Source organism: Lutra lutra, chromosome 8, assembly GCF_902655055.1.
Source record: "Lutra lutra chromosome 8, mLutLut1.2, whole genome shotgun sequence".
NCBI classification, from domain to species: domain Eukaryota; kingdom Metazoa; phylum Chordata; class Mammalia; order Carnivora; family Mustelidae; genus Lutra; species Lutra lutra.
In genome coordinates, this window is record NC_062285.1 from 144,398,407 (window position 1) to 144,422,251 (window position 23,845).

General features: G+C 59.8%; 1 protein-coding gene across 14 annotated transcripts in view; it reads left to right on the top strand.

The window, feature by feature from the left end:
• Positions 1 to 23,544, top strand: part of PPP6R2 (protein phosphatase 6 regulatory subunit 2) — an 86,318-nt gene extending 62,774 nt beyond the window's left edge. For 6 of the 14 annotated variants that reach the window (XM_047743409.1, XM_047743410.1, XM_047743408.1 and 3 more), the window contains 20 exons: positions 1,185 to 1,322; positions 2,596 to 2,661; positions 4,637 to 4,749; positions 5,103 to 5,216; positions 6,474 to 6,600; positions 7,536 to 7,688; positions 12,532 to 12,735; positions 13,908 to 13,972; positions 15,704 to 15,819; positions 17,315 to 17,400; positions 17,734 to 17,814; positions 18,187 to 18,284; positions 18,766 to 18,823; positions 18,999 to 19,123; positions 19,298 to 19,461; positions 19,815 to 19,980; positions 20,066 to 20,154; positions 20,606 to 20,765; positions 22,386 to 22,622; positions 22,705 to 23,544. In XM_047743409.1, the coding sequence (XP_047599365.1) occupies positions 1,185 to 1,322; positions 2,596 to 2,661; positions 4,637 to 4,749; positions 5,103 to 5,216; positions 6,474 to 6,600; positions 7,536 to 7,688; positions 12,532 to 12,735; positions 13,908 to 13,972; positions 15,704 to 15,819; positions 17,315 to 17,400; positions 17,734 to 17,814; positions 18,187 to 18,284; positions 18,766 to 18,823; positions 18,999 to 19,123; positions 19,298 to 19,461; positions 19,815 to 19,980; positions 20,066 to 20,154; positions 20,606 to 20,765; positions 22,386 to 22,622; positions 22,705 to 22,756 (2,412 nt within the window). In that variant the 3' untranslated portion in view covers positions 22,757 to 23,544. The remainder of the gene's footprint in view (positions 1 to 1,184; positions 1,323 to 2,595; positions 2,662 to 4,636; positions 4,750 to 5,102; positions 5,217 to 6,473; positions 6,601 to 7,535; positions 7,689 to 12,531; positions 12,736 to 13,907; positions 13,973 to 15,703; positions 15,820 to 17,314; positions 17,401 to 17,733; positions 17,815 to 18,186; positions 18,285 to 18,765; positions 18,824 to 18,998; positions 19,124 to 19,297; positions 19,462 to 19,814; positions 19,981 to 20,065; positions 20,155 to 20,605; positions 20,766 to 22,385; positions 22,623 to 22,704) is intronic. The other 8 variants (XM_047743413.1, XM_047743414.1, XM_047743415.1 and 5 more) reach the window with 8 other exon arrangements.
• The last annotated feature ends 301 nt before the right edge of the window (positions 23,545 to 23,845 follow it).

A 23,845-nucleotide genomic window follows, 5' to 3' on the forward strand; every position in this document is an offset into this window, starting at 1 on the left:
TTAAAGCCTGGAGTTTTCCTTTTTTTTTTTTTTTTTTTTTTTTTACGTCCTTTCCTTTCCTTTCCCTCCCTCCCTCCCTCCCCTCTCTCTCCCTTTCTCTCTTTCTTTTCTGAATGGGCTCCATGCACCCCCAACACAGGGTTTGAGCTCACAACCCTGAGATCAAGAGTCAGACACTTAACCAACAGAGCCACCCAGGAGCCCTGAGCCTGGATTTTTTATATGTGGGGCTTTTAATGGTAGATTTTGTTTCTTTTGATGCTCTAGAAATATTCAGATTTTCTCTCTGTTCTTGTCAGTTTAGATGAGTGTTTTTCAAGGAAATTTTTCATTTTTCTAAATTTATATAAATTGGCATAATATTATTTCTCCTAACCTCATCCTGGTACCTGTGGTCTCTGTTGTGATGTACCTTATTTTGTTCCCGATGTCGTTCTCAGCGGTGTCTTTCTAGGCGAGTGGTCATTCCCTTCACAGAGCCTCCTCGCCCCTTCCCTCCTTCCCTCTTCTCTTCCTTCTTTCTCAGCACGAGTGTGACTGCGTCTCCCAGCAATGTGGGCCTCCTCATCCCGTCCCTGCGTCCCCCCCCATCCCTCCTCTTTGCCGCAGCCGGCACGCCGCAGGCGGTCCTCTGTGGCAGAGCCGAGCCGAGCCGGCGGGCCTGCCCAGGCCTGGAACCACCACCGCCGCTCTCGTCGCCTGCCTTTGTGGCCAGCTGCCGGCGTCTCGTTGGCATGGGGGCCAGCCAGGGGTGCGGCGTGCCTCTTCCCTCGCCACACCGCAGCCCTCTTTCCCCTCCACCGGTGTCTGGCCGGTCGGCCGGTCGGCCGCTGGCTGTCTCAGCTGCTCTGCGCTGTCGGGATCGTGCCCCGCTTGGGGGCTGCTGGCGGCATGTCTCCTGCCGCGGACCCTGGAAGGAGCACCTGGGCGGCCTGGGGCGCGGCCCCTCCCTGCGGTGTTGGTGGCCCGGGGCCCACCCGCCGTCCGCCCTGGGCTCATCGGGCCCCGCGGCTGCCTCACGGGCCTTCCCTGTGGTCGGCTCCCTGCTGCCCTCGGAGAGGCCCCTCTGACCGCGCTCTCTGGTCTTCCTGGAGCTCGAGTCCGCACCCCTGGAAGCCCGCGGGGTGGGTTCTGGAGCGGAGCGCCCGCGGGGGTCCGGCTCCTCAGGGTGTGTTTGGCCGCAGGTGATCCAGTTCTTGAAGAAGAAGGACGGCTTCGTCGGCCTGGTGTTGAAGCACCTCGGCACCTCGGCCCTCATGGACCTGCTGCTGCGGCTCGTCAGCTGCGTGGAGCCGGCCGGGCTTCGGCGCGACGTCCTGCACGTGAGTGTGCGGCCGCTGCGCTCTGTGGCCTCCGGATCCTCATCCCCATGTCCTGTCGCGGCTCAGGGTGGGAGGGTCGGGGCCCCAGTTGCCTGTCCGGCCCGACTCCCCCAGGTGGGCTCATCGGGGCTGCGCCTCCGGGCTCCTGCTGGACGCTGGGTCCGCGGTCTGAGCCTGTCTGCTGTCCGGCCTCGGGCTGCTTGGAGGCAAAGAGCCGCGTGTTCCTTTGCCTCCGACACTCTCCGGCCTCCCGCCCCGAGGAAGCAGAAGAGGGCTGTCCTCCCACCCCCAGATCCCGGTGCCCCCGCGGCCTCAGAGTGGTGGTCCTGTCAGGGCCTGGCTTTATGCCCGGCGCGCTGCCCAGAGGGAAGCGTTAGCCGACAATGTTCGTGCGGAGACAGCGGTCGAGGCCAAAGCAGGCCTGTTTGTTTGTTCTATGTAGAGTCTGTGCGCGCGTCTGTCCGGACAGGCTCGCAGGACGAGGAGCTGCTCGGAGCTCCTGGAGGGCTTTCCAAGAAAAGAGGATTCTCCTCTCAGAGAAACCAGCAAATCAGTGCTGGCTAAGCTGTTCGCTGTCGTCAGGCAGCTTTGTTTGTAATGCAATTGAAGATGAAGTGTTGGTCTTTCTTGCCCATTTTCCAGCCCCAGACATTAGGTGACGGCTGTCATCAAGGTGGCGGTTCTCACACTTGGGCTTATTTTGCTGCCCTCCACAAAGACTTGATCACGGTAGCTAGCGGTAGGCGGTGAGCGCAGCGGACACGTCTGCTCTTAAAGCAAGCCTGTGCAGACGCGCAGCGGAGTGGCCACGGAGGCAGACCTTCCAGTTTGGGATAAGGAAACATGCTGGTCTTCCCTGGGCGCCCACCGCCTTTGAGCTTTGAGCTGTGCTGGGCGCTCAGTCCTCACCGCGCTCCTGCAGCCACACCAGGCCTCTGTGCTTCTCCTGCTCCTGGAAAGGCCCTGGTGGCACAGAGCGGGGAGCCGGGCTGCACTCCACAGAGAGAGCTCCGGCTCCAGCCCCTTCTGTCTTCTGAGGTAGCCTGAGACAGTATGTTTAAGAAGCCACCATCGGGACATAAGGACTGTGGTTCCCTTCTTCACGGAGTTTGGGTCACTCCAGAATCTGATCACGATTTTTTCTGGACACACATGTTGGGCCAAGAACCTCTGTCCTGGGAGCTCCACACGGATTTCTGCTGTAGTGAACAACTTCGCTTCTGTTGAGTTAGATGTGAAGAACGTCATTGATGGGCCTCTTTTTCCCTTTCAGTGGCTCAACGAAGAGAAGATCATCCAGAGACTTGTGCAGCTGATCCATCCGAGTCAGGATGAAGACGTGAGTACGGCGCCTGCCCGCGCTCGGGCCGCTGGGGAACATGCCCTGCTGTGGGGGCAAGCTGCTCCTTTCCTCAGATGAGGACCCAGTAGATGCCTTTCTTCCTTTAATCAAGCACTTTCTAGACTATTTCTTCTCATTAAAAAAATAATACCAGGGACGCCTGGGTGGCTCAAATGGTTGAAGCATCTGCCTTCAGCTCCGGTCATGATCCCAGGGTCCTGGGATCGAGCCCCACACCTGGCTCCCTGCTCAGCAGGAGCCTGCTTCTCTCTTTTCCAGTCCCCCTGCTCTGTGCCCTCTCTCACTCTGCTTCTGTCAAATAAATAAATAAAATCTTTAAAAAATAATAATAGTAACTACATTTTATAAAAAACAAAGGAGCTGAATTAGTTATCTCTGGCTGAGTAACAGATTACTCTAAAACAGTTGCTTATAACAGAAAGCATCTTTTATTTCTGTTTCTGTGAGTCAGGGACCTGGACATGGCTTAGTGGGTGCTCTGCACGGCATCTGTCACAAGACTGTGGGCATGTTAGGGCTCAGCATGGGAAGAGCCCGCTTCTAGGGTCACCAGCGGCTCCGCAGGACTCCGTTCCTCGAGGCGGTGGACCTGTCCGCAGGGCAGCTCTCAGTGTGCTGCTGGCTTCCTTTGGAGTGAGCAAGACGGAAGCCATTCTTCTGCAATCCATCTTAGGAGGGACAGTCTGGGGTGCTTGGGTGGCTCAGCATCTGCCTTCAGCTCAGGGCCTGGGATCGAGTCCTGCATCGGGCTCCTTGCTCAGTGGAGAGCCTGCTTCTCCCTCTGACCCGCCCCCACCCGGGTTCACTCTCACTTGTGCGCGCCCTCTCTCTCTCTCTCTCAAATAAATAAAATCCTTTTTTTTTTTTTTTTTAAATGGACAGCCTGCCCTGTGGCTGTATTCTGCTTTCTCGAAGGGAGGGGCTGGGTCCAGCCCACGCTTGAGGAGGTGGAATTTGCAAGGACGTGAGCTCTGGGAGGAAGGCTCCCACTGCCAGCTAGAGGCGTGTGGGACGGCAGCGCGGCTTCCTCTCTCGGCTCCTGCCCGCCCCTGCAGGAAGCACTGTTGAGTCCGGAGTAGACCCTGACAGGCCTTTTGTGCGCACGACAAAAGTAAACGCGCTTACCTGCCCTCAGCAGTTGGAGAACAGCGGTGCAGGCTCACGTCCGCGCCTTTGCCGCGCCTGGCCACGCTGCTGTCTGCGCCCGTCTGTCCCTGTGGCCGTCAGACAGCTGGGCAGGAGGGCCTGTGCTCCAGACTGAGGCGCAGGGACACTGGGCTGACTTGCCTCTTCCCCAGCCCAGAGGCTGGGGCGAGGCCACAGGGACCTCCCTGCTGCTTTCATTTCTCCCTTATATAGTCACAGCCCCACTCCCTTCAGCCCAGAGTGCCCCTGGCGTGCCTGTGAGGGCTGCGTGTTCTGACGCTCCCCGAAAGGAGCCAGGGGCGCGCCGCATCACTGAGCACCCCACACTGCCGCAAGTGCACTGCCCAGAGTTTCACCGGTTAAAGGGTAGTCTTGCCCCGGAAGAGTCAAGGTCTCCTGTTTCCTCTGTAGCGCTTGCGGGGTTCCTTTAGCGTCCAGGACTCACTCCGAATGTTAACAGCTATGATTGAACGCTTCATATTTTAAGTAGGAATTTAAAGTACAGCGTCACTGACGCGGCCACTCTCTGTCTCAAAGGGGCCCATGGGGTGGAGCAGCGTCTGGTGTATTTGACCCTTGGGAGAGCCCCATTCGGATTCTCGGGGATCGTTCAGTTCATCGAGAAGGACTGGACGGACTGGCATCCTGACATCAGAAAGGCCAGCCAGTGCTCTCTGAAGTGGCCTGGTTGAGAGAGCCTGCGGTCCTTCCGAGAACTGAGCAGGGGGCAGCTCCCGCGGTCCGGGAGGTGGCTGGCCTCTCTCCTCAGCCCTGAGCGCAGCGCCGCATCTCCTTTTTGTTCCAGAGACAGTCCAACGCCTCGCAGACCCTCTGTGACATCATCCGGCTGGGCCGCGAGCAGGGCAGTCAGCTGCAGGAGGCGCCCGAGCCCGACCCCCTCCTCGCAGTGCTGGAGTCGTGAGTGCTGGTGGCCTTGCGGCTGCCTGGCAGAGCGGGCAGGGGTCTGTCTGTCACTAGGGAGTCTGGCTGCCCTGCCCTGAGCCCCGGCAGGTACCGCTGCTCGGATTCAGACTCCGCTGATAGGCCTGCCTCTCGTGGGCGGGGCTGCAGGGCTCCCCTGGCAGGTGCAGTGACCGCAGGCCGGCAGGGGCAGGAGCATCGTGAGAACTCTGGGGGCCTGGCCTGGGGGCCGAGCAAAGCCCCTGTGAGTTTTAGGGTGCTCCCGCTTCACGGAGAGCAGAGGAGGTCCCCTGGGCTTCGGGCGGCGCCGCGTCTGCTGCAGCAGCGGTGAGCCTCGCGTGTCCCGACAGGCAGGACTGCGTGGAGCGGCTCCTCAAGAACATGTTTGACGGAGACCGGACGGAGAGCTGCCTCGTCAGTGGGACTCAGGTGTTACTCACCTTGCTGGAGACACGGCGGGCGGGGTGAGTGTCCTGCATGGCTGAGGGAGCGCTGGGGCGCTGGGCACGGGGTGTTTTTCACAAACGTTAATCGTGGGAGCGATCGGAGGGTTAGACTCTGCTGCTGGAGGTAAACGTGCGGCTCCTTTGGCCCTTGGCATCCATCGCGTCCCGCCCCAGTCCGAAGGCACCGAGTGTCCCCGGCTTCCAGAGTGTTCCTACGTGGGTCTGTGGGATAGGTGTGGCCAGTGAGTGTGCCCTGCGGACCATCCCAGCGTGTGGGCTATGGGCCTGGTGTGTGTGGCCGTGTGTGGGGTGTGAGGTGTGCGTGTCAGTGCGCCTGTCTGCTCTGCTCTGTCTTGTCCCGCCCTGGCCCCTGGGGCGGCCAGTTCTCTTACTTCCTTGTTCTGGGGGAGCTTGTCGGAGCCTCGGCACTGAGGGGCTGGACTTTCAGCAACAACAGAAGAACGAGAAAACGACAGGAAATTGACTTAATTCTTAGGAATTTTTCTCTCTCTCTGTGGGACCCAGTCCGTGCCTATCCGTTTAGTACCTAAAACTGGAATGACGACGCGGTCATCGCTTACTCTAGTTAGGCCACCGGAATATTGACTGTTTTCTGTTCGTGAGCCCAGGAAGCCTGGTCCTTTTCTGTAGGAGGTGGGGGCTCTTCTGAGGGCCTTTCCTAGCTTTGGCTGCAATGAAGGGACAGCATGGAAATGACACACAGAAACAGAGATGAGGGGCATCGGGGAGGCTCTGTCAGTATAAGCGCCCACTGTTGGTTTCTGGTCAGGTTGTGATCTCAGGATCCTGGGGTCGAGCCCCATGTTGGGGTGGGGGGTGGTCCACACTCCGAGGAGTCTGCATGGGATTCTTTCCTCCTCCCTCTCCCTCTGCTCCTCTCCCCACCTGCATTCTCTAAAATGGATAAATAAAATCTTAAAACAACAACAAAAAAAACAAAACAGAGATGAGCTTGCTGATTCTCTTTTTTATTCTTTTTTTTTTGTATTTAAAATGTTTTCCTATCCTGGTGACATATTTGTTTTATAACTGGGAGGTGGTCCAGTGAGCGCGAGGTGCCGCCAGCCCAGCGGGCGAGGGGGCTGCCCTTGGTCACACCTGGGAGTGCGGTATGAAGGCCAGTGGTTCTTTTCTCTCGTCTCTCTGCCAGTCACCAAACCACTCCTGAGCCAACGAGTAGAGAGGTTGGGGGAGTGAGGGGAGACAGAGGACGGGGCATATCCCCGTATCTCCATCTCCTGTCCTCGTCCACAGGACAGAGGGCTTGGTGGACTCCTTTTCTCAGGGACTGGAGGGGCTGTGCACCGTCAGCAGCAGCGTCCTGCACGGCATTGAGCCACGACTGAAGGACTTCCACCAGCTTCTGCTCAGCCCGCCCAAGGTGGGTGACCCTGAATGGGATGAGGCCGCTGCGCCGCACCCCAGCTGGAGAACCGGCAGGCAGACGCCAGGAGCGGCGTCTCCGCCCTCTCAGCTGCCCAGTGACCAGCTCTGCTCTGACGCCTGGCCTGGGGGTTGACAACAGTTGGTAGCCCCCGCCCAGATGACTCTTGTGCTCTGAAATTGGGGCCGTCCGAGAGTCCAAGTTTGCCAAGTGTAGGTCTGGCCTCTGAGTCCGGGACACCAGGCCAGGGGAGCCCTTTGCTCAGCTCAGCAGCTCTGGGCACCACTTGGGTCATACAGGGCAGGGCTCCGTCACTTAGCCGCCTTCCAGCTCACCATGGAGCCCCTCTCTGTCGTGGCCCTTTTCCCTTTCCCGGGCGCTTCTAGCCTGGCTTCCACTGCATGGTTCATCTTCTCTTGTCAACTCGCTGCCTGCCTCTCCCACTGGAAGGTGAGCTTCCTGAAGGTGGGATTCTGGGACGCTGGGTTAAGGAGAAGGTGGATACGTCCTGCTGCCATGTGTGGGGTCGGGAGACACCTGCGTCCAGTGTGGTGAGGCCGCTGTTAGCTGCTGCCTCCGAGAGTGTTCGTGGGGTGAGCTCCGTGTCCTGACAGAGCCGGCCCCATCTTGGATTTGTCTCGTGAGCTGAGGTGCACATCTCTTTGCTTGCTTTGTTGAGACCAGAGAGCCCTGGGCTTCTGGGGGTCGTGGACACCATTGCTCGCTGCTCTGTGAGGCCCTGGGGGAGTGGTGGGTCCCTAACGCCGCTGACCTTCATGTCTCCACACACACATCCCACGCATCGCCGGGCTGGGCCACACTGTGGGGTGGTGGCCCTGTCCCTTTGAGCAGATAGCACCAGAGCCCAGAGAAGCCAGCAGTGGTCATGCTGGTGGCAAGGCTGTAACCGGGCGGCGCTTCTCTGTCTGCAGAAAGAGGCGATCCTGACCACCATCGGCGTGCTGGAGGAGCCCCTGGGCAACGCCCGTCTGCACGGGGCCCGCCTCATGGCCGCGCTGCTGCACACCAACACCCCCGGCATCAACCAGGAGCTCTGCCGGCTCGACACCATGGGCTTGCTGCTGGTGAGCGGGCCCGCCGCTGGCGCTGCACCGCTGTCTGGTCTGTGCGGGGGGGCGGGGCACGACAGAGGCAGCCGGCGGGACCTCGGTGTGCGGACACAGGGGAGGGCGAGGAGAGGCTTTGGGGCTGACCCAGAATGGGTATGGTCTGTGCAGAGAGACTGTTTCCCGGGCCCGCCCCAGGGCTGCTGGCGCCGGTTGCTGGGAAGCACGCCGAGTGACAGTGGGACAGGCCTTGCTGTAGGCTCGTGGAGAATTGCTCTGGAAGCAGAGGGCAGATTTCTAATGCAGTTTGAGGGAATGGAGAAATAACGGTCCCCCTCCTTTCTGATTTCTGCGGAAGATAGAATTCAAGTGGCTGTTCAATATAAACATCCTAAAAGATCCGCTCCTGGTCACCCACTGTCAAAGGTCCTCTAGTGGTTCTTGGCCAAGCCAGTGGGAAGTGGTCCTCCCTCTGCAGATGTCTCTCAGCCCCAGGACAGCCTTGGTGCCTGAGGGAGAGGGGCCGGCAGGCAGGGCCGGCTGTGGGCAGCTCCTGTGGCCCGGGGGTGCTGACAGGACGGGGCGTCACCCTTGGTGTCAGCCGTGAGCAGATACAGTCTCCAGTCCGGTCTCCTGCCTTGCAGTGGGGCCGCTTCTCCCAGAGAGCTGAAATCTTCTAACATTCGAATCCTTATCCCGGGAGGAGCCCCCCTTGGAAGCAGGCCCCAAGGACCATCAGTTTCTTCCAGTGTCTGGACTGTGAGCCGAGATGCGGATCAGGGATGCAGTTACGAAAGGCCTGCTTTCCTTTTTCCTCTCCTGCACCTATCTTTCTGCTTTTATTTTATTGTGGGAAAATATATATAACCTAAAATTTACCATTTTTATAATTTTTAAGTGTACAATTCAGTGGCATTAAGTATATTTACAGTGTTATATAAACATCACCAATGTCTGTTTCTGGAACTTTCTCATCTTTTCAGACAGAAACTCTGACCAGTAAGCAGTGTCCCCCCACAGCCCCCTCCCCGGCCCCACCGTCGACTCTGTCCCCAAGTCTGACCACTGCGGTTGCCTCCTAGAAGTGGGGCCAGGACTTGTCCTTCTGTGTCTGGCTGGTTTCACTCAGCACCGTGTCCTCGGGGCTCCCCCAGGTCGTGGCAGGCGTCCGCTGCTCCTTCCTTTTCAAGGCTGAGGACTGTTCCACGACGCCCACGGGCCGCATTTTGTCTGTCCCTTCGTCCCGCAGGGGACGTTTCAGCTGTCGTGAGTAATGCTCTGAGTAGAGGTGGACAGTGTCTCTCTGAAGCCGGCTTTCATTTCCTTTGGGTAAATCCCTGAAGTGGAATTGCTGGGTCAGAACGAATTTTTGGGATCGAGGTTTTGAGGAACCTCCACACTGGTTTCAAGGGTGATTGTACAACTTACGTTCCCATCAGCCACGTCCAGGGGCTCCGGTTCCTCCACATCCTCCCCAACACCTGTTTTCTGTTTATTGGGTTTTTTGTTTGTTTTTTAATAATAGCTGTCCTAGTGCTGTAAGGGGTATTTTGTGAGATTTGGGGGGGTTCTGCTTTGTATTTCCCTAAGGATTATCTTTGGAGAAGTGTTTGTTCAAGTCCTTTGTCTATTTTTTAATTGGGTTCTTTATTGTTGAATTGTAGGAGCTCTTTATACATTCTGTGTATTAAAATTTATCAGATACATGATTTGAAAATATTTTCTCCCGTTCCGTAGATTATTTTCACTCTCTTGATAGTACCTCTGACATGAAAGTTGTAAATTTTGATAGTCTAACTTACCTATTTTTTTCCTTTATTGATTGTGTTTTGGGTGTTACATGCAAGAAATCGTTGCCAGATCTACTGTCGTGAAGTTTTCCCTGTATGGTTTCTCTGAAGAGTTTTATGGTCCTACTTTACTAGGCTTTGTTGTATTCAGGTTAATTTTTATATGCGGTGTAAGGTAAAGGTCCCAGTTCGTTCTTCCGTAGGCGGGTATCCAGTCCTGCCAGCACCATTTGCTGGGAGGCTGGCTTTTCCTACGTGCATGGTGGGGACACACCTGCTGAAAATCAGTTGAGCGCGCACGAGGCTGGCTGGCGCACTGGGTGCAGCATGTGGCCTTTGATCTCATGCTTGTGAGTTTGAGCACCAGGCTGGGGTTAGAGAGCCCTTAAACAAAAGAAAGAGAGGGAAGGAGGGAGGAAAGGGGTCTGAGGGAAGAGGCAAGGAAGAAAAGAAAGGAAAGAAAAAGAATCAGCTGGCCATATATGTGAGGGTGTTCTTCTGGACTCTCATTCTGTTCTTTTGATGTGTATGTCTGTCTTCGTGCCTGGACCACTCTATTTTGATTACTGTCGTTGTGTACTAAGCTTTAACGTTGGCAAGTGCGAGTTCTCCAAGCCTGTTCTTTTTTAGGATGTTTTGGCTCTTTGAGATCCCTTTAGATTCCACATAAATTTTAGGATGGGAGTACCTGGGTGGTTCAGTCAGCAGTCAGGCCTCTGTCTTCAGCTCAGGTCACGATCCCAGAGTCCCGGGATCGGGTCCCACGTCAGGCGCCCTGCTCAGCAGGGAGTCTGCTTCTCCCTCCGACCCTGCCCTCTCATGCTGTCTCTCCCTCGCACTCTCAAATAAGTAAATAAAATCTTAAAAAGAAAAATAAGTGAATTTTAGGATGGGTTTTCTATTTTTAGCAAAAAAAAAGTGCCATTGGGATTTTGGTACTATTAGTCTGTAGGTCACTTTGTGGAGTATTGTCATCGTAACGAAATTAAGTCTTCCGATCCATGAACATGGGTGTCTTTCCGTTTATTTACTGAGTGGTGTTTGTAGTGTCTAGTGTACAAGTCTTTCATTTTCTAGGTTTAATTTATTCCCAAGTATTTTATTCTTTTGAATGTTATTATAAATGGAATTGTTTTCTTAATTTTTTAAATTTAAGTTGTTAGTGTGCGGAAGTACACAAATTTGTGTGTTGATTTTGTGTTGTGACTGTGCTGAACCTGTTTGTTGGCTCTAACAGTTTATGGGAACCTGTGACATTTTCTGCATTTAAGAGTGCATCTGTGAAAGAGGTAATTTTACTTCTTTCTCTCCCTTTTGCACGCCTTTTATTTCTGTTCCTTTTGCCTAATTTGGGACTGTTTGGGACTTCTAGTGCACGATCAAAAGTGGGCGTCCTGACCTTGTTCTTCCCAGAGAAAAAGCTTTCAGTCCTTCACCCCTAGGGGTGGTGTGTGCTGTGGGCCAGCCACGCATGACCTCTGTTATGTCAAGGAGGTTTCCGTTGATTGTTAGTTTATTAAATAGTGTTTTTTTTTTTAAGGATTATTTATTTATTTATTTGACAGAAATCACAAGTAGACAGAGAGGCAGACAGAGAGAGAGAGAGGAGGAAGCAGGCTCCCCGCGGAGCAGAGAGCCCGATGCGGGGCTCGATCCCAGGACCCTGAGATCATGACCCGAGCTGAAGGCAGAGGCTTTAACCCACTGAGCCACCCAGGCGCCCCTTAAATAGTGTTTTTATCAAGAAAACGTGTTCTATATCGTCACATGTGCTTTCAGTAGCAGCTGAAATGATGATGTGGGTTTTTCCCCCTCTATTGTGCTAACACGGTGCATTGCACGGGTTTTCGGAGTCAGACCATCCCTGTGTCCCAGGAGTAAGTCCCATGTGGCCTTGGAGCGCCGTCCCTTGACGTGATGCTGAGTCTGGTTTGCTCTAGTTTTGTTGAGGGTGTTCACGTTGATGTTCATAAGGGTCATTGGCGTGTGGTGGTCTTGGGATGTCTTCCTCTGAGTCTGACAGCAAGGTAGTGCTGTCCTCAGAAAATGAATTAGAAAGTGTTCCTTCTCTTTCGGGGAAGAGTTCGAGAAGGATTGCGGTGGTTGGTTCTTCTTTAGATGTTTGGTGGAATTCACCAGTGAAGCCGCCTGGCCTGTGCTTTTCTTTCTTGGGGGCGGGTCTGACTCTGTTGAAGAGGAAGTAGCACTGTGAAGTCACCTCCAGGGTCCCTCCAGGCCACACAGGCAGAGAAGGTGAAGCTGAGATTGGAGAACTGTGTCAGGCAGGTGGGCTTCCTGCCTTTAGCCGTCCCCCAGATCCGTGGTGTGAAGGAGGGTGAGATCTGCACCCCGTCCTCCTGCCCCATCTCCCCCGCTGCACACCCTTCCCCGTCCCTCACGGACAGCAGAGGGCTGCCGTAGCCGCTGCGGCGTGTGAGGCGGCCAGAGGGATGTGGACAGGCATTCTGTGTCTCCCGTGCTTGCTGCTGGCACGCGGGACCAGAGGGTCCGAGGCAGGCGGCCGCGCCCAGCCCTGCTCTAGGGGAGGGATGCAGCCCCCCTCATTCAGCCTCCTCTGGGCTTCAGCCTTGTGCAGCTGAGGCGTGGGCCCCGCTGGGTCCCCTCATGGAGCGTCCATGGGTGTGTGTCTTAGTTTCGTGTCCCCTCCTGAAGGAAGTCCCCGAATATTCGAGAATTTAATGTACTTCCAGTAACTCATGGGTCAAAGACAAAATCCTAAAGGAAGAACAGAAAAATACCATAGAGCAAAATGTGTAAGGATACCTGGGAGAGGAAAAAAGGCTAAAAATGAAAGAGTTAAGCTTCTAACTTAAGGACAGAAGGATAAACCCACCACAGGTCATGTCAGAGGAGAGCAGAGTTTAACAGGAGTGAGACGGCAGCAGCTGCAGATGGGAGGGCAGGTGGTCCTGGAGAGAACACATCGGGGAACACATCAGCATCGCCTGACCACATAGATGGTCAGGGGGCAGCGGTCCCCTCGCCTCTGTGGTCCTGCCACTAGCAGAAAATCAGTCCGTGGACTTTGCTCTGTCCTCTGTTTTCCCCAGGACCTGTTTTTTAAGTACACCTGGAATAACTTCCTGCACTTCCAAGTGGAGCTGTGCGTCGCTGCTATCCTGTCCCACGCTGCCCGGGAGGACAGGGCAGGAGCCGGTGGACCGGACAGTGGGGTGGAGCTTCTGCCCGGGAATGGGGACCCTGAGAGCCCCCAGCCTGCCGCCAGCCGCCCCGAGAACACAATGGTGACCCATGTAAGTCCAGCCAGTGTCCTGTGTGTTGCTGGGTGCCCCATGTCACTGTTTGCCGAGCCCCATCCCGAGCTGTGCGGGTGCCAGCACTAACACGGGCCGCCCACGGCCGCCCCATAGTCCTCCCTCCACAGTCACCAAGAAAGCGTCCACGTTTGCCAGGGCCCCTGAGCTGGGGGAGCCGAGGACAAGGCCCCGTGGTAGGCTGCAGTCAGCAGACGGGGAGGCTGCCCCAGGGTCTGCTCCTTCCAGGCCAGTGTGCTGTGTCCTGTCGTGTCGTCTGCTGTCGGGAGCGGCCACCAAGGAAAATGCAAGGGAAAGAGAGAGAATGTGTTGAGTCTCATGAGAAAATGTTCTGGGATTATGGACCTTTTGAAACGATATTCTCTCTTCTTTTCCTCGGCTCTTCCTTGCTCCCCCGCGAGTGCGTGACGGACGCTCACCTCCAGGACTGCCCACGGCTCCTCTGGGTGCTCGAGCGAGTGCACCCCCGCTGCCCAGTCTCCCTGGCCCTGGACAGTCTGCGTCTGGCGGGGGGTTGGCCTCAGCAGGTGTTTGCTGAGGAGGAGAGGGAGCAAGTGCCCGGCCCTGGCCAAGGAGCCGGCTCGGAGTCGCTTCCCTGCCAAGGCCTGGGGCTGTGCAGGGGCAGCTCCTACCCTCAGGCTGCGAGGCCCACCCAGGAGGAGCAGAGGCTTGGGAAGGCCTGGGTTTCTGGTGACAGTCCCCGTAGAGGGTGTGGCTTGAGCGCATCCTGCAGCGAGCCGGCCTGAGCTGGACGGCAGCCCCTAGGGTAGACCGCTGCGGATAGGCAACTGCAGTGGTGAGGTCCACACAGGGTTGGGAGGGTGTGGGGGGCCCCGTGAGGGGTGGGGGGCGAGTTGGGTCCCAGAACAAACGTGCGGGCCCAGGAAACTGCACTCGGGCCCAGTCCTTGCTTCTGGCTGGACACAGAGAAGATGGGAGGAAGCCAGGAGGAATGAGCGGACCCGGGCAGCCCTGTGGGGCCTGGGGCAGTGGCTGCCCTGCTGTTCGCTGGGGACTGCGGGGAGGCCCGAACGGTGTCCCCACCCACAGGACAGCAGCTTGGCGCTGATGTGCCTGCTTCACCGTCTAGGGGCCGGTGGAGGGGAGTGTGCAGCCCTGTAGGCCCTGACCGGTGTCACCTCTGCCTCTAGTTGTTCCAGAAGTGTTGCCTGGTCCAGAGGATCCTGGAGGCCTGGGAAGCAAATGATCGCGCACAGTAAGAAGCCATGGGGGGGCGGTGGGGTTGGGACCAGGGGCCCCTGAGGGCCCAGCATGGGGCTCCGGCACGGCCACAGTGTGGCCGGTTCAGGAAGGGGGGTCTCGTTCCCGTGCGCCGTCCAGGGAAGGTCCGGGCTCAGGGGGACTGGAGGAGACGGGCCAAGCAGCTCTGTTCTATCCCTGCCCTTCCCGTCTGTCAGCCAGACCCCATCTTACGCCACTGAGGCAGTGTGTCCTCAGTCCCCCCATCTCCCCACCCCAGCCACCAGCCAGTTCTCACTGAGCCCTGAAACCCCCCAGGCGTATCCAGCTACTCATGCTGGCTTTCCTGCCCCGTCCAGCTTGTATCTCTGACACGCACAGAGGGTCTCACCCGTGCCTACAAATCTCCACCACCCAGGTCCCCCAAAGGTGTGGCCTGCAGGGCCCAGCGTGGGCAGCCCCAGGCCCGGCCCTCACCCTGCCTTCCCTCGGCCCTGCCGGCTGCTGCTCTCGGGGTCTCTCTGACCTCAGCTGGTTCATAGCTCACATCTCCTTGGTACAGAACCCACCAGTGTGTATCCTCTGTAGAACGCATAGAGCCTAAAGACGGGGCCCTCTGTCCTTCCTGGGGCCTGGTCCGTGCTGCGCCCACTGAAGCCCTGGGCAGAGTCTGCCCTTGTACATTCTGTGTATCTGTGCGTGGGCGCCTGTTGGTGGGGGCACTTCGCTGCTGTCACTGAGGGTTCGTGACACCCCAGAGGTTAAGAGGGCCGTCTGAGTGGCCTTGTCCCTGGCCCAGCCCTCCTGCACCCGGAGCAGCTACACAAAGGCCTCCCTGTGGGCCTGGCCCGCCGGCTTCTCTCCAGACCCCTTCCTCTGCTAGGCTGGGTCCCCTGGCTCAGGAGCTCACTTGTGTTTCCTCTCTGGGCTGCTGTCGGGCTTTTAGGACAGAGAACATGGTCAGAAACAAAACTCGGTCCACTCTGGGACTTAGTGCTGCGTTTCTAGATGTGCGAGCGTTTCATGCCTTCCGAACACAGAATGGGTTTGAAGACAGGCCCTTCTGTTGGGTCTTGTTTGTGACACACGAGAGTGTGGGATGGAACGGCAGACAGAAGCGAGGCCGTGGGCCTCGGGGTGTACAGAGCTCAGTGAGGGGGAGGTAGCCTGGAGACCCGGAGAGCCGGGTAGAGTGAGGCCAGCTGGGAGCCTGGCCTCCTGGAGCAGCCCCCGCCCTGGCCTGCCCGCTCTGGGTCCCGTGTGTCTGTTCCTGATCGTCCCTGGGTCGGGACATACGCAGGGACACTGTCTTTTAGTCTTTCTGAGTCTTCTGCCCCACTGGGTGTTTCCCTTAGGTCAGCCAGTTCTGGGTGGAGTCGGGAGGGTGTCTGGGGCCAGGACAGGTCAGAGGTGTCAGGGTGTGGGCCGAGGGACGTGGCATTGGCCCAGGCCTGCGGGGTGACCACAGGCCTGTCAGGCCTTACGGTACGGAGGTCCTGTCTGGATGGTGGAGGTAGGGGCAGCGTCCGCCTTGTCAGCACCTCTCGGTGGTGAGACCGGGGTGATTGGCACACCGCAGGCACTCTCCAAAATCGAGTGTCCTGCAGGTAAGACTGCAAGGAAGGGTTCTCGGGGGCGGGGGGCACGGAGTGGGCACAGGGAAGACCGTGCGTGGCCAGGTCAGGGCCCTGGTGGACGCACAGTGGGGGAGCCCCAGGGTCCCCTGATGCTGCTGCTTCACTTTCAGGGCAGCGGGCGGCATGAGGCGTGGCAACATGGGCCACCTTACCCGAATCGCCAACGCAGTGGCACAGAACCTGGAGAAGGGTCCCCTGCAGGCCCACATCAGCGACGTCCTCCGAGGTGAGCCCTTCCCGTCCTCACTGCCTCCTGGCAGCCAGAGCCCTGTTCTGGGTGTTACTGCCTGAGGCTGCCTCTGACCCCTGACCCCCTCCTCTGACCCTCACCCGCCTCCTGCAACCCCGTTTCCTGCGCTCTGGCCCCTCAGCAAGTGTAAGTGCGCCAGAGCCGGGACGTCAGATTGCTTCCCCATCTTCTCTCAGGTGGGCCTGGTCCCAGGTGTCTGTGCTATCGAACAGACCTCTTTGGGGGGTCTCCTTGTGCCCCAGGCCCTGGCAGGCGCCTGCGTTCAGAAGGGACCACCTGCGGGCTGCCTGAATGCCGTCCTCCTTCTCTGACTCAGGCAGCTTTCAAACCTTTCCAGCACAAGTCTGGGGACCTAGGGAAGCTGGGGGAGCTGGCCTCTGTGCTCAAAGAGAGACCGTGGGGCTTGAGACACCTGCCACGTCCCCGACCTGGGGCCCTAACCCTCACGCCCCTCTCTGGCCCTCTGCTGTCCCGCCATGATCTTCAGTTCCCGGGCACCGGGCTTCCCCAGCTGAGCAGGGAAGGCCCCGGGGCTCTTGGTTCAGACAGAACTTGGGCCGCTCGGAAGGGCTTGTGCGTCCCTGCCAAGGCGGACGATGCCTGGGCCACCGGAGCTCAGGGGGACAGATGGGTGCAGTGGACGCGTGAGCCCGGGAGGCTGAGGGCGGACAGAAGCCAGGACTCACAAGGTGCAGGTGTTCACATCAGCTTCGTGACCAGGACGGTCTTCCTCAGCCCCGTGCTGGAGGCTTGTGCTCAGGGACTGGTGTTTGCAGAGAGCAGTGAGCTCTGTCCGGGAGGCCCCACAGGGGGTGTGCGAAGCTGGGTGTGCTGAGGCAGGGACTCCGGTGTGTGAGCCGGGAGCAGGCACAGGGAGGGGCCGGGGCTCATCCCCCATTGTGGGCCCGGGTGGACCTGTGGCCATGCCGCACTGGCTGCCTGGCCACCCCCTCAGAGGGTCTCAGCTGTGGTCCCTGTGGCCCAGGGCCAGAGGTGAGCTGAGGAAGCTCTGGGTGGCCCTCCAGGATGGAAGCAGCTAGGGGGTGTGTTGGCTCCCGGGCCCACTGACGCCTGTGACAAGGGGGGTGTGGCCCGGGGAGAGTCCCCACAAAGGGTACAGTTTGGGGTGCGAGACGTGAGCCAGGAGCTCTCTGCCATGGTCTTCTGTCACTGGCTGCAGACCGTGGCTCTCTGGGGCTTGACCTGTCCAGAAAGCGGGCACACAGGCACATGGGTTGGGCCGAGGGGGAGTGAGGCGGCGAGCTGAGAAGGAAGCTGGGCCGCGTCTCCTTGGCAGTCCTGCTCTGCTGGGGCCGGGCTCTGTCCCCGTAAGCACCTCGAGTTCCCGCAGGACACTTGGCTGCCTTGGCCTCCTTCCCCTCCGGCAGGAAGCCCTTGAGGTCCGCTCCGGGCTCTCCCCATCCGTGGGCCATGGCGCCGGCCCCTGGTTCACAGCGCTGCTCCCTTCTAGGGCTCCCTGCTGACTGCCGAGGGCGCTGGGAGAGCTTTGTGGAGGAGACCCTCGCGGAGACCAACCGCAGGAACGCCGTGGACCTGGTGAGGGGCTCGGGGGGGTGTCCGGAGGTGCGTGGCCATGCCTTCCCGTCTGCTTGTCGTGCGGGCACGCGTGCAGGAGTGGGTGGGTGTGCGCGCGCCCGCACATGGGTGCACCCACATGGCCCCATGTCCCAAACACAGTCCTGTCCCGCTTCAGGCCCCGGTGGCCCCCTAAAGCCTCAGCAGAGCCCTTTCCCTGTCCCATCAGGAGCCCTAGTGTGCTCTCGGGGGCTCCTGATGCCGAGGCCCAGTGTGCCCTGCACTGAGGGGAGGGGCAAGGGGGCAGGAGCCCCGGGGTGTGGGGCTCACGTCCACCCACTCTGGCTGTTTCAGGTAAGCACCCACCACCTTCACCCCTCGAGTGAGGATGAGGACATGGAGGGCGTTTTCCCTAATGAGCTGTCCCTGCAGCAGGTGCGTGTGGCCGCTCTGCCACCTCAGGCAGCCCTGACCCGCTCTCAGCAGCACCTGGGCCTCCGGCCCCGCTGAGCCGCTGCGGGACACAGCCCAGGGGAGCGCGCTCCTCCCCACGCACCAGGCTCGAGCAGGGGTGGGGCCAGACGTGCAGCCCCTGTAACGGGGGGATCCCCTCAGCCACCTTCCATCAGTAAATCCTGGGGGACCTGGTGGACAGTGTTGAAACTTAAAGGAAACGAGGCTCTTTGGACACGACCCTGCGTGCGTGTTATCCCGAGAGATTAGGTTGGGAGAAGCCGCGAAGCACCAGTGGGTTTTTCTGGGCACAGCCTCGGGCTGAGGCCTGCCCTGCGTCACCCTCCCTGCCAGGCTTTCTCCGAGTACCAGGTCCAGCAGATGACAGCCACCTTCGTGGATCAGTTTGGCTTCAACGACGAGGAGTTTGCTGACCAGGATGACAGTGTCAAGTGAGCTCCTGGGACGTGCCCGGGGCTGTCCACCCTGGCCGGGATCCTCTCACCGGGGAGCCTCCTGTGTACACCAGGGCCCCCACTGAGCCTTCGTCATCTCCCCCGACCTTGTCCCCTGTCCTGCCTGGCCCTGGAGGCTGACCTGCCACTCTCTCAGCTGAAAGCCCAGTCTCTGTGGGAGGGTCCGGGCTCAGACACCCTCAGGGGTGGCAGGTTGTCACTGTGCAGACCAGGGACAGAGTGGGCCCGGCAAGTGGGGGTGAGGAGGGAGGCGGCATGGAGCGCTGCCCCCTTCGTCCGAGGCCCCCCATCTGCCTACACCCATGTGGCCGGTCGCTGCCTGCAGAGCCGTCTACACCCTTGGACTCAGCTGTGCTCCCCTGGGAGGGGCAGCTGCGGCTGGCATTCCCCAAGGGTGCCAGCGGGAGTCCCCGGGGCCTGGGCGGCCCGGTGCTAAGTACCACCCTTGTCACCGCAGTGCTCCATTCGATAGGATCGCGGAGATCAACTTCAGCATCGATGCGGACGAGGACAGTGTGAGTGCCCTGCTCCGTGCTCCTTGGATGCGGGTGGCGCGGGGGACACCGTGCTGGGTGGGCAGTAGTGGGGGACAGGGCTGCTCCGTGGCGCCCGGCCCCCGTCCTGTGAGCCACCTGCCTGGCTGAGTCTCTCCGGGCGCTGGTGTAGCTGCGTGGGTGCTCTCGCTCGCAGCCCAGCGCAGCTCTGTTTGAGGCCTGCTGCAGTGACCACATCCAGCCCTTCGACGATGACGAGGAGGATGATATCTGGGAGGACAAGGAGATGCACTGCACTGCCCGGGTGACGGCCAGAGCCAGGTGTGAGGCCCACGTGTCCTCCCCAAGCCCCTTGGGGCAGAGATGCCCCAGAACGCTGTGTGTGCACTCCCGGCCCTGTCCCAGCCGCGATGCTCTGGGTGCACGGAAGGGACGCTTCCAGGGGCCCCATGTGATGCCCTCTGGTGGCTGCTCTGACCTTGTGCCTTTCCCCAGGTTTGGGGGTCCTCACACCTCAGAGAGCTGCTCCAAGAATGGCCTGCAGCGTGGGGGCCAGGACAGGAAGGAGGGTTTGGAAGCAGACAAGGATGCCGCTCGGGCAGGTGCTTCTCTGGCTTCTACCCAGAAGGAAGGTCCTCGCTTGGAGGGTGGCTCAGAAGGTAGATGCCGGGGACACGGGGTTCAGGCTGGGCAGGGGACTTAGACAGGGACACAGACCCCAGCTGGCCTGTGCATGGTGGGATACGTGAGCTTTCAAGCCACGTTCCCCAAAGTGGTGGCTTTCCCGTGCCCCCAGCCACACTGATGCAGGATTGGTGGCAGATGCTTTGGCCTATATCCCGGCTGCCCCCTGCCACCAGTCGAGGTTACCCAGCCGCACCGTCACAGCCGGCGGCCTGTGTCCGTCCACTGGTCCACTTCTCGTGGGTCCTTCGCAGCGCCTGGGCTTCAGGGCCCAGAAGGCAGGTGGGGCCGACCTGCGGGTCAGGGGTGCCTGCTGTGTCCCTTCCAGCAGGTGCCTCGTGGGCAGTGTTTGACGAACCGGTGAACTCGCCAGTGCCGGCCCCAGGAGTGGCGGTGGATGTCGGTTCCAGCGTGTGGGCGGCCAGCACCCACAGTCCCTCGACTTCGGAGGAGAAAGGCTGGGCCAAGTTCACCGACTTCCAGCCTTTCTGCTGGTAAGGTGGGGTGGGCCAGGAGGTCACCCCATCTGCCCTTGGGGGTGGCATCTCCCCAGAGGGGGCTCAACCTTGCCTTCTGCAGCTCTGAATCAGGGCCCAGGTGTAGCTCCCCGGTGGACACGGGCCACGGCGATACCCAGGAGGGGCCAAACCAGGGCCCAGAGAGAGCCCGTGAGTAGGAGGGGCTCTGAGCACAGGGAGTGGGGAGGATGTGGCCAAGGCCCCACGGTCTGTGTCTCCCTGGGGATGCCGGGCTTTGCATCACTCCCAGGGGACAACCGGCAGTCCTTGGGGTGTGGGTATGGCCGTGCTGCTGGGAGCTCTGGCAGGCAGTGAGGGCTTTCCCAGCCCAGGCCCATCTCTGAGGCCTTGCTTTGTCCGTGCAGATCACCCCGGTGCAGTGTGCCACGTCACTGGCCATCCTAGGGCCCGGTTAGCGTCCTTGACCCTGAGCCCCTCATCAGACAGGCTTGGAAGCCCCACAGGGCTGGGTGGCGGCCCGTCTTGCCTGGGGGAGGACTGTCTCTTTGTACGGTTCCTATAAATATACACGTGCAGATGTGGCTTTGTAGACTCTGAGGTCCCTCCGTTCTCCCTGGACATCAGCAGCTTTGTCTCGTAGGCCCGGCCTCCCCGTGTGCCTGGAGTGCCTGTGTCACCGGGAAGGCCCCCTTGGTGATCTCTGACAACAGTGAGGATGAGCAGAAGACGGCTGGTGCCTTGGAAGCTGTCAGTCTGGGTCCCAGCCGGGAGGCCCCCCTGCCGCCCGCGTCAGTCCCCAGGTGTGCAGGATGGCGGCGGGCACAGGGTCCCTAGGGCACACGGATTTCCGGCTGTCCCCAGCACTCTGCTCACCTGAGAGTAGGCTGACCCTGCTGCCCTGATGACCCCATGACCAAGGCGGCCAAGTGGGAGCCAGGGCTCGGGGGCATTTTCATAGAGATGAGAGCACAGGGCCTGAGTGTCCCAGCCTGGGGGCTAGGAGATGGGGCTGCCTCACTGAGAACCGTGGCCCGGTTTGTGGGTCTCTGGCCGCCTGAGCTGCCGCCCCAGGATCTGGGGTTGCCCCGGATGGTGGGGAGAGGGCACGACGGCCTTTATGTAGTTCCGTGTCTGCTGTCCCTCATGCTCAGACAGCAGGGTGGGGGCGTCCAAAGACCTCTCTGGGTCACGAACCCTGACTGCAGGTATCCCTGCCTCACACGCAGGAAGAGGGTCTAGGCCTTTGGGATCTCTCATTGGACAGACCCCTGGCTGGGCCTGGGGGTGTGGGGGGCCGCGTGAGGAGCTGTGAGTTGTGGAAATAGGGAACGGGGGGCTGGTGGGCACTTGAGAGGTGGTGGTAGAGCCAAAGCTTACAGGGGCAAGGGGGGGCGGGCAGCAGAATCCAGCAGGAGGGGACAAGGACCAGTCCATGGTGGCCTCTGGAATTTCCTTCCCCCATAGCCCACTGCCCCAAGCCCTGGTGGTCTCAAGTGGTTTTGTGGCTTGGTCCATCCCATTGGTGGGGGTTCAGCTCTGGCTCACAGCACACTCGTTCCCGGGACCCCAGGCAACACGACGTGTCCTCGTTAGCCCCCGCCCTTGGGGGACCCAGCCCAGAGCCAGCGGGGCCTCGTTTATGAACATGGATCAGGCATGGGGGCCATGAGTGGTGGCTTTCGGGTTACAGGTACACGCTGGGTTCTTGAATGGCTTGAACGTTCTCAAAGCTCAGAATCACTGCAAGTCCTAAAACCTCTCCTCTTTTCCTGACTTCCCTGCCTAAAAACCACCTCCGCTCTGAAAAGCCGGTGTCGTCATCCTTAAAGCAAGCCGTGTATCTCCAGGGCTGTCCGCATGAGCGTTTCCAGCCAGCCCGTGGTGAACCCCGGTCTGTGCCCATCTGGGCCGACACGTGGTCACCAGGCTTCAGTGTAGGGTCCATTTCTTACGCTGTCCATGGTTGCTCGTCGCTGGCTCCCAGCGGTCTTGTGTGGTTGGACGTGGTCTCACGTGGACCGAAGCAAGCACTGGGCAGGTGTGGGCTGAAAGGGCGAGCCGTGGACTCCCTCTCCTCCCGGGCTGGGGAGAGGAGGGCCGTGAAGACCAGCGCCCAGCGCCAGGGCTGGCGTCCCGAGGTCACCTGTTCCCTCCCTCTCCAGGTGTGGGAGGGAGCGTTTCTGGGCACAGGGCCCGCAGGCCCTCCCCTAACAGGGTGGGGGTGGGGGCTGTCTGGAGAGAGACCAGATGTCCGGGGGCAAGCTCGGGACGCGCCTCCTGGAAGGTCCAAGGCCTCAAGTGGGCAGGCAGGGGGGTCTTTGGTGTTTTTGGCACTTGGGATAGCAGAGCTGCTTTGGCCAAGTGGGTCCCTGGGCTGCCTTGGGGGTGGCCCAGGACACTGGAGCCTGTCTGCCATACAGGGCCGAGCGCGCCGGCAGCCCGCTGTCGGACCCCACCTCCCCCGCGCCTGCAGAAGCAACCTTCGCCCCGGCTGTGGCCGTCCCTGCCGAGGCTGCTGTGGCGGCCACCCCAGCACCGAGCAAGGCCAGCCCCACCCCAGCCATCATGGCAGGCCCCCCAGGACCTGCCGTGGCCGTCACCACTGCAGCCCCAGCCACGTGCACAGCAGCCATCCTGGGGACAGTGACAAAAGACAAGTGAGCCGGTCAGGCTGGGGGATGGGGGCGGCTGGGGCTCTCGGGCCCTGAGGGCTCCAACCCCCCACCCTTCCTCCCACAGGAAGACGGACTCCCCACCGCCTGCCGGAGCCGCCTTGAACGGCCCCGTGTGACGCTGCTGCTGCCGGCCACGGCGCGCCCTTCGTCGAGAAAACTACCTGGTGATGCAATTTGTCTTTTTTAATTTAATTTAATTTAATTTTAAAATAAATGCTGCATCGGTAAAGCTGGCAGTTGGAACCAGTTGGACAGCCCAGCCTGCACCTCTCCCGCCTGACCCCGAGGAGGCCTCGAGTCCAGCTCCGCGCACAGCAATAAGGCCTCACGCGTGCGCTCTGCCGGTGGGAGCCAGGGGCCGCGACCCCGAGACACCGTGTGGACTGAGGGCCGTGATGGCTGTGGATGCCACAGGCTCCGAGCCTCAAGTTTTTACTTTTTCTTCTTTTTTTTTCTTCCAACAAACGCAGGAAAGAGCCACGTGTTTGCACTTTTGTGTCCAGCCACAGCGAAGGGTCTCCCTGGCTCTGGGGACAAACGCGGGTCTGGAGCCGGACTGGCCAGACAGGGTCTTAGCTGCCCGGCGCCCCTGGGAGCTGGCCTTGAGCCAGGCTGCAACATTTGACTGCCTTAAAATGAGACCCTCGTGGCCTGGTGGGCAGTTGGGGCACCTGGTTAGGGGCTGGCCTTGTGTGTGCAGGATGGGGCACAGGGGTGCAGAGACTGGCTTTGGCGGTGCCCGGTGGGGTGTGGTGTGCACCCGTCGGGGAGGGCAGGGCCAGGCCCCATCATCCTGGAGGGGTCTGTAGGGTTATTTCGCGTTGAGTCCATTTTTAATGTTCTGAGAATCTGACAGGGCACCCAAGACCCCAACTCCCAATAAAAGTTGTGTTATTCTTACTGACAAGCCTGTGTATCGTGAAGCTGCGGGTCCCGGACGGACCCAGCCGGGGGTGGGGTGGGGGGGTCTATGCTGCCCTATGCTCATGCCTGCGGCTGCAGCAGGGACTCCCCAGAAAACGAGCTCTGCCTGGGGCGCGCGAGCCAGTGCTGTCCCTAGGGCTGCCCCGTCCTCACTGGCTGGGGCGGGGGGCAGCCTGCAGGGCCTCCCTGGGCACTCAACAGTCCCTGTCCCTCCTGTCCCTCCCTAGCAGTGTTGGTCCTGCACGGACTCACCCTGTGGCCCCTGCTTTGATGATTTCTGA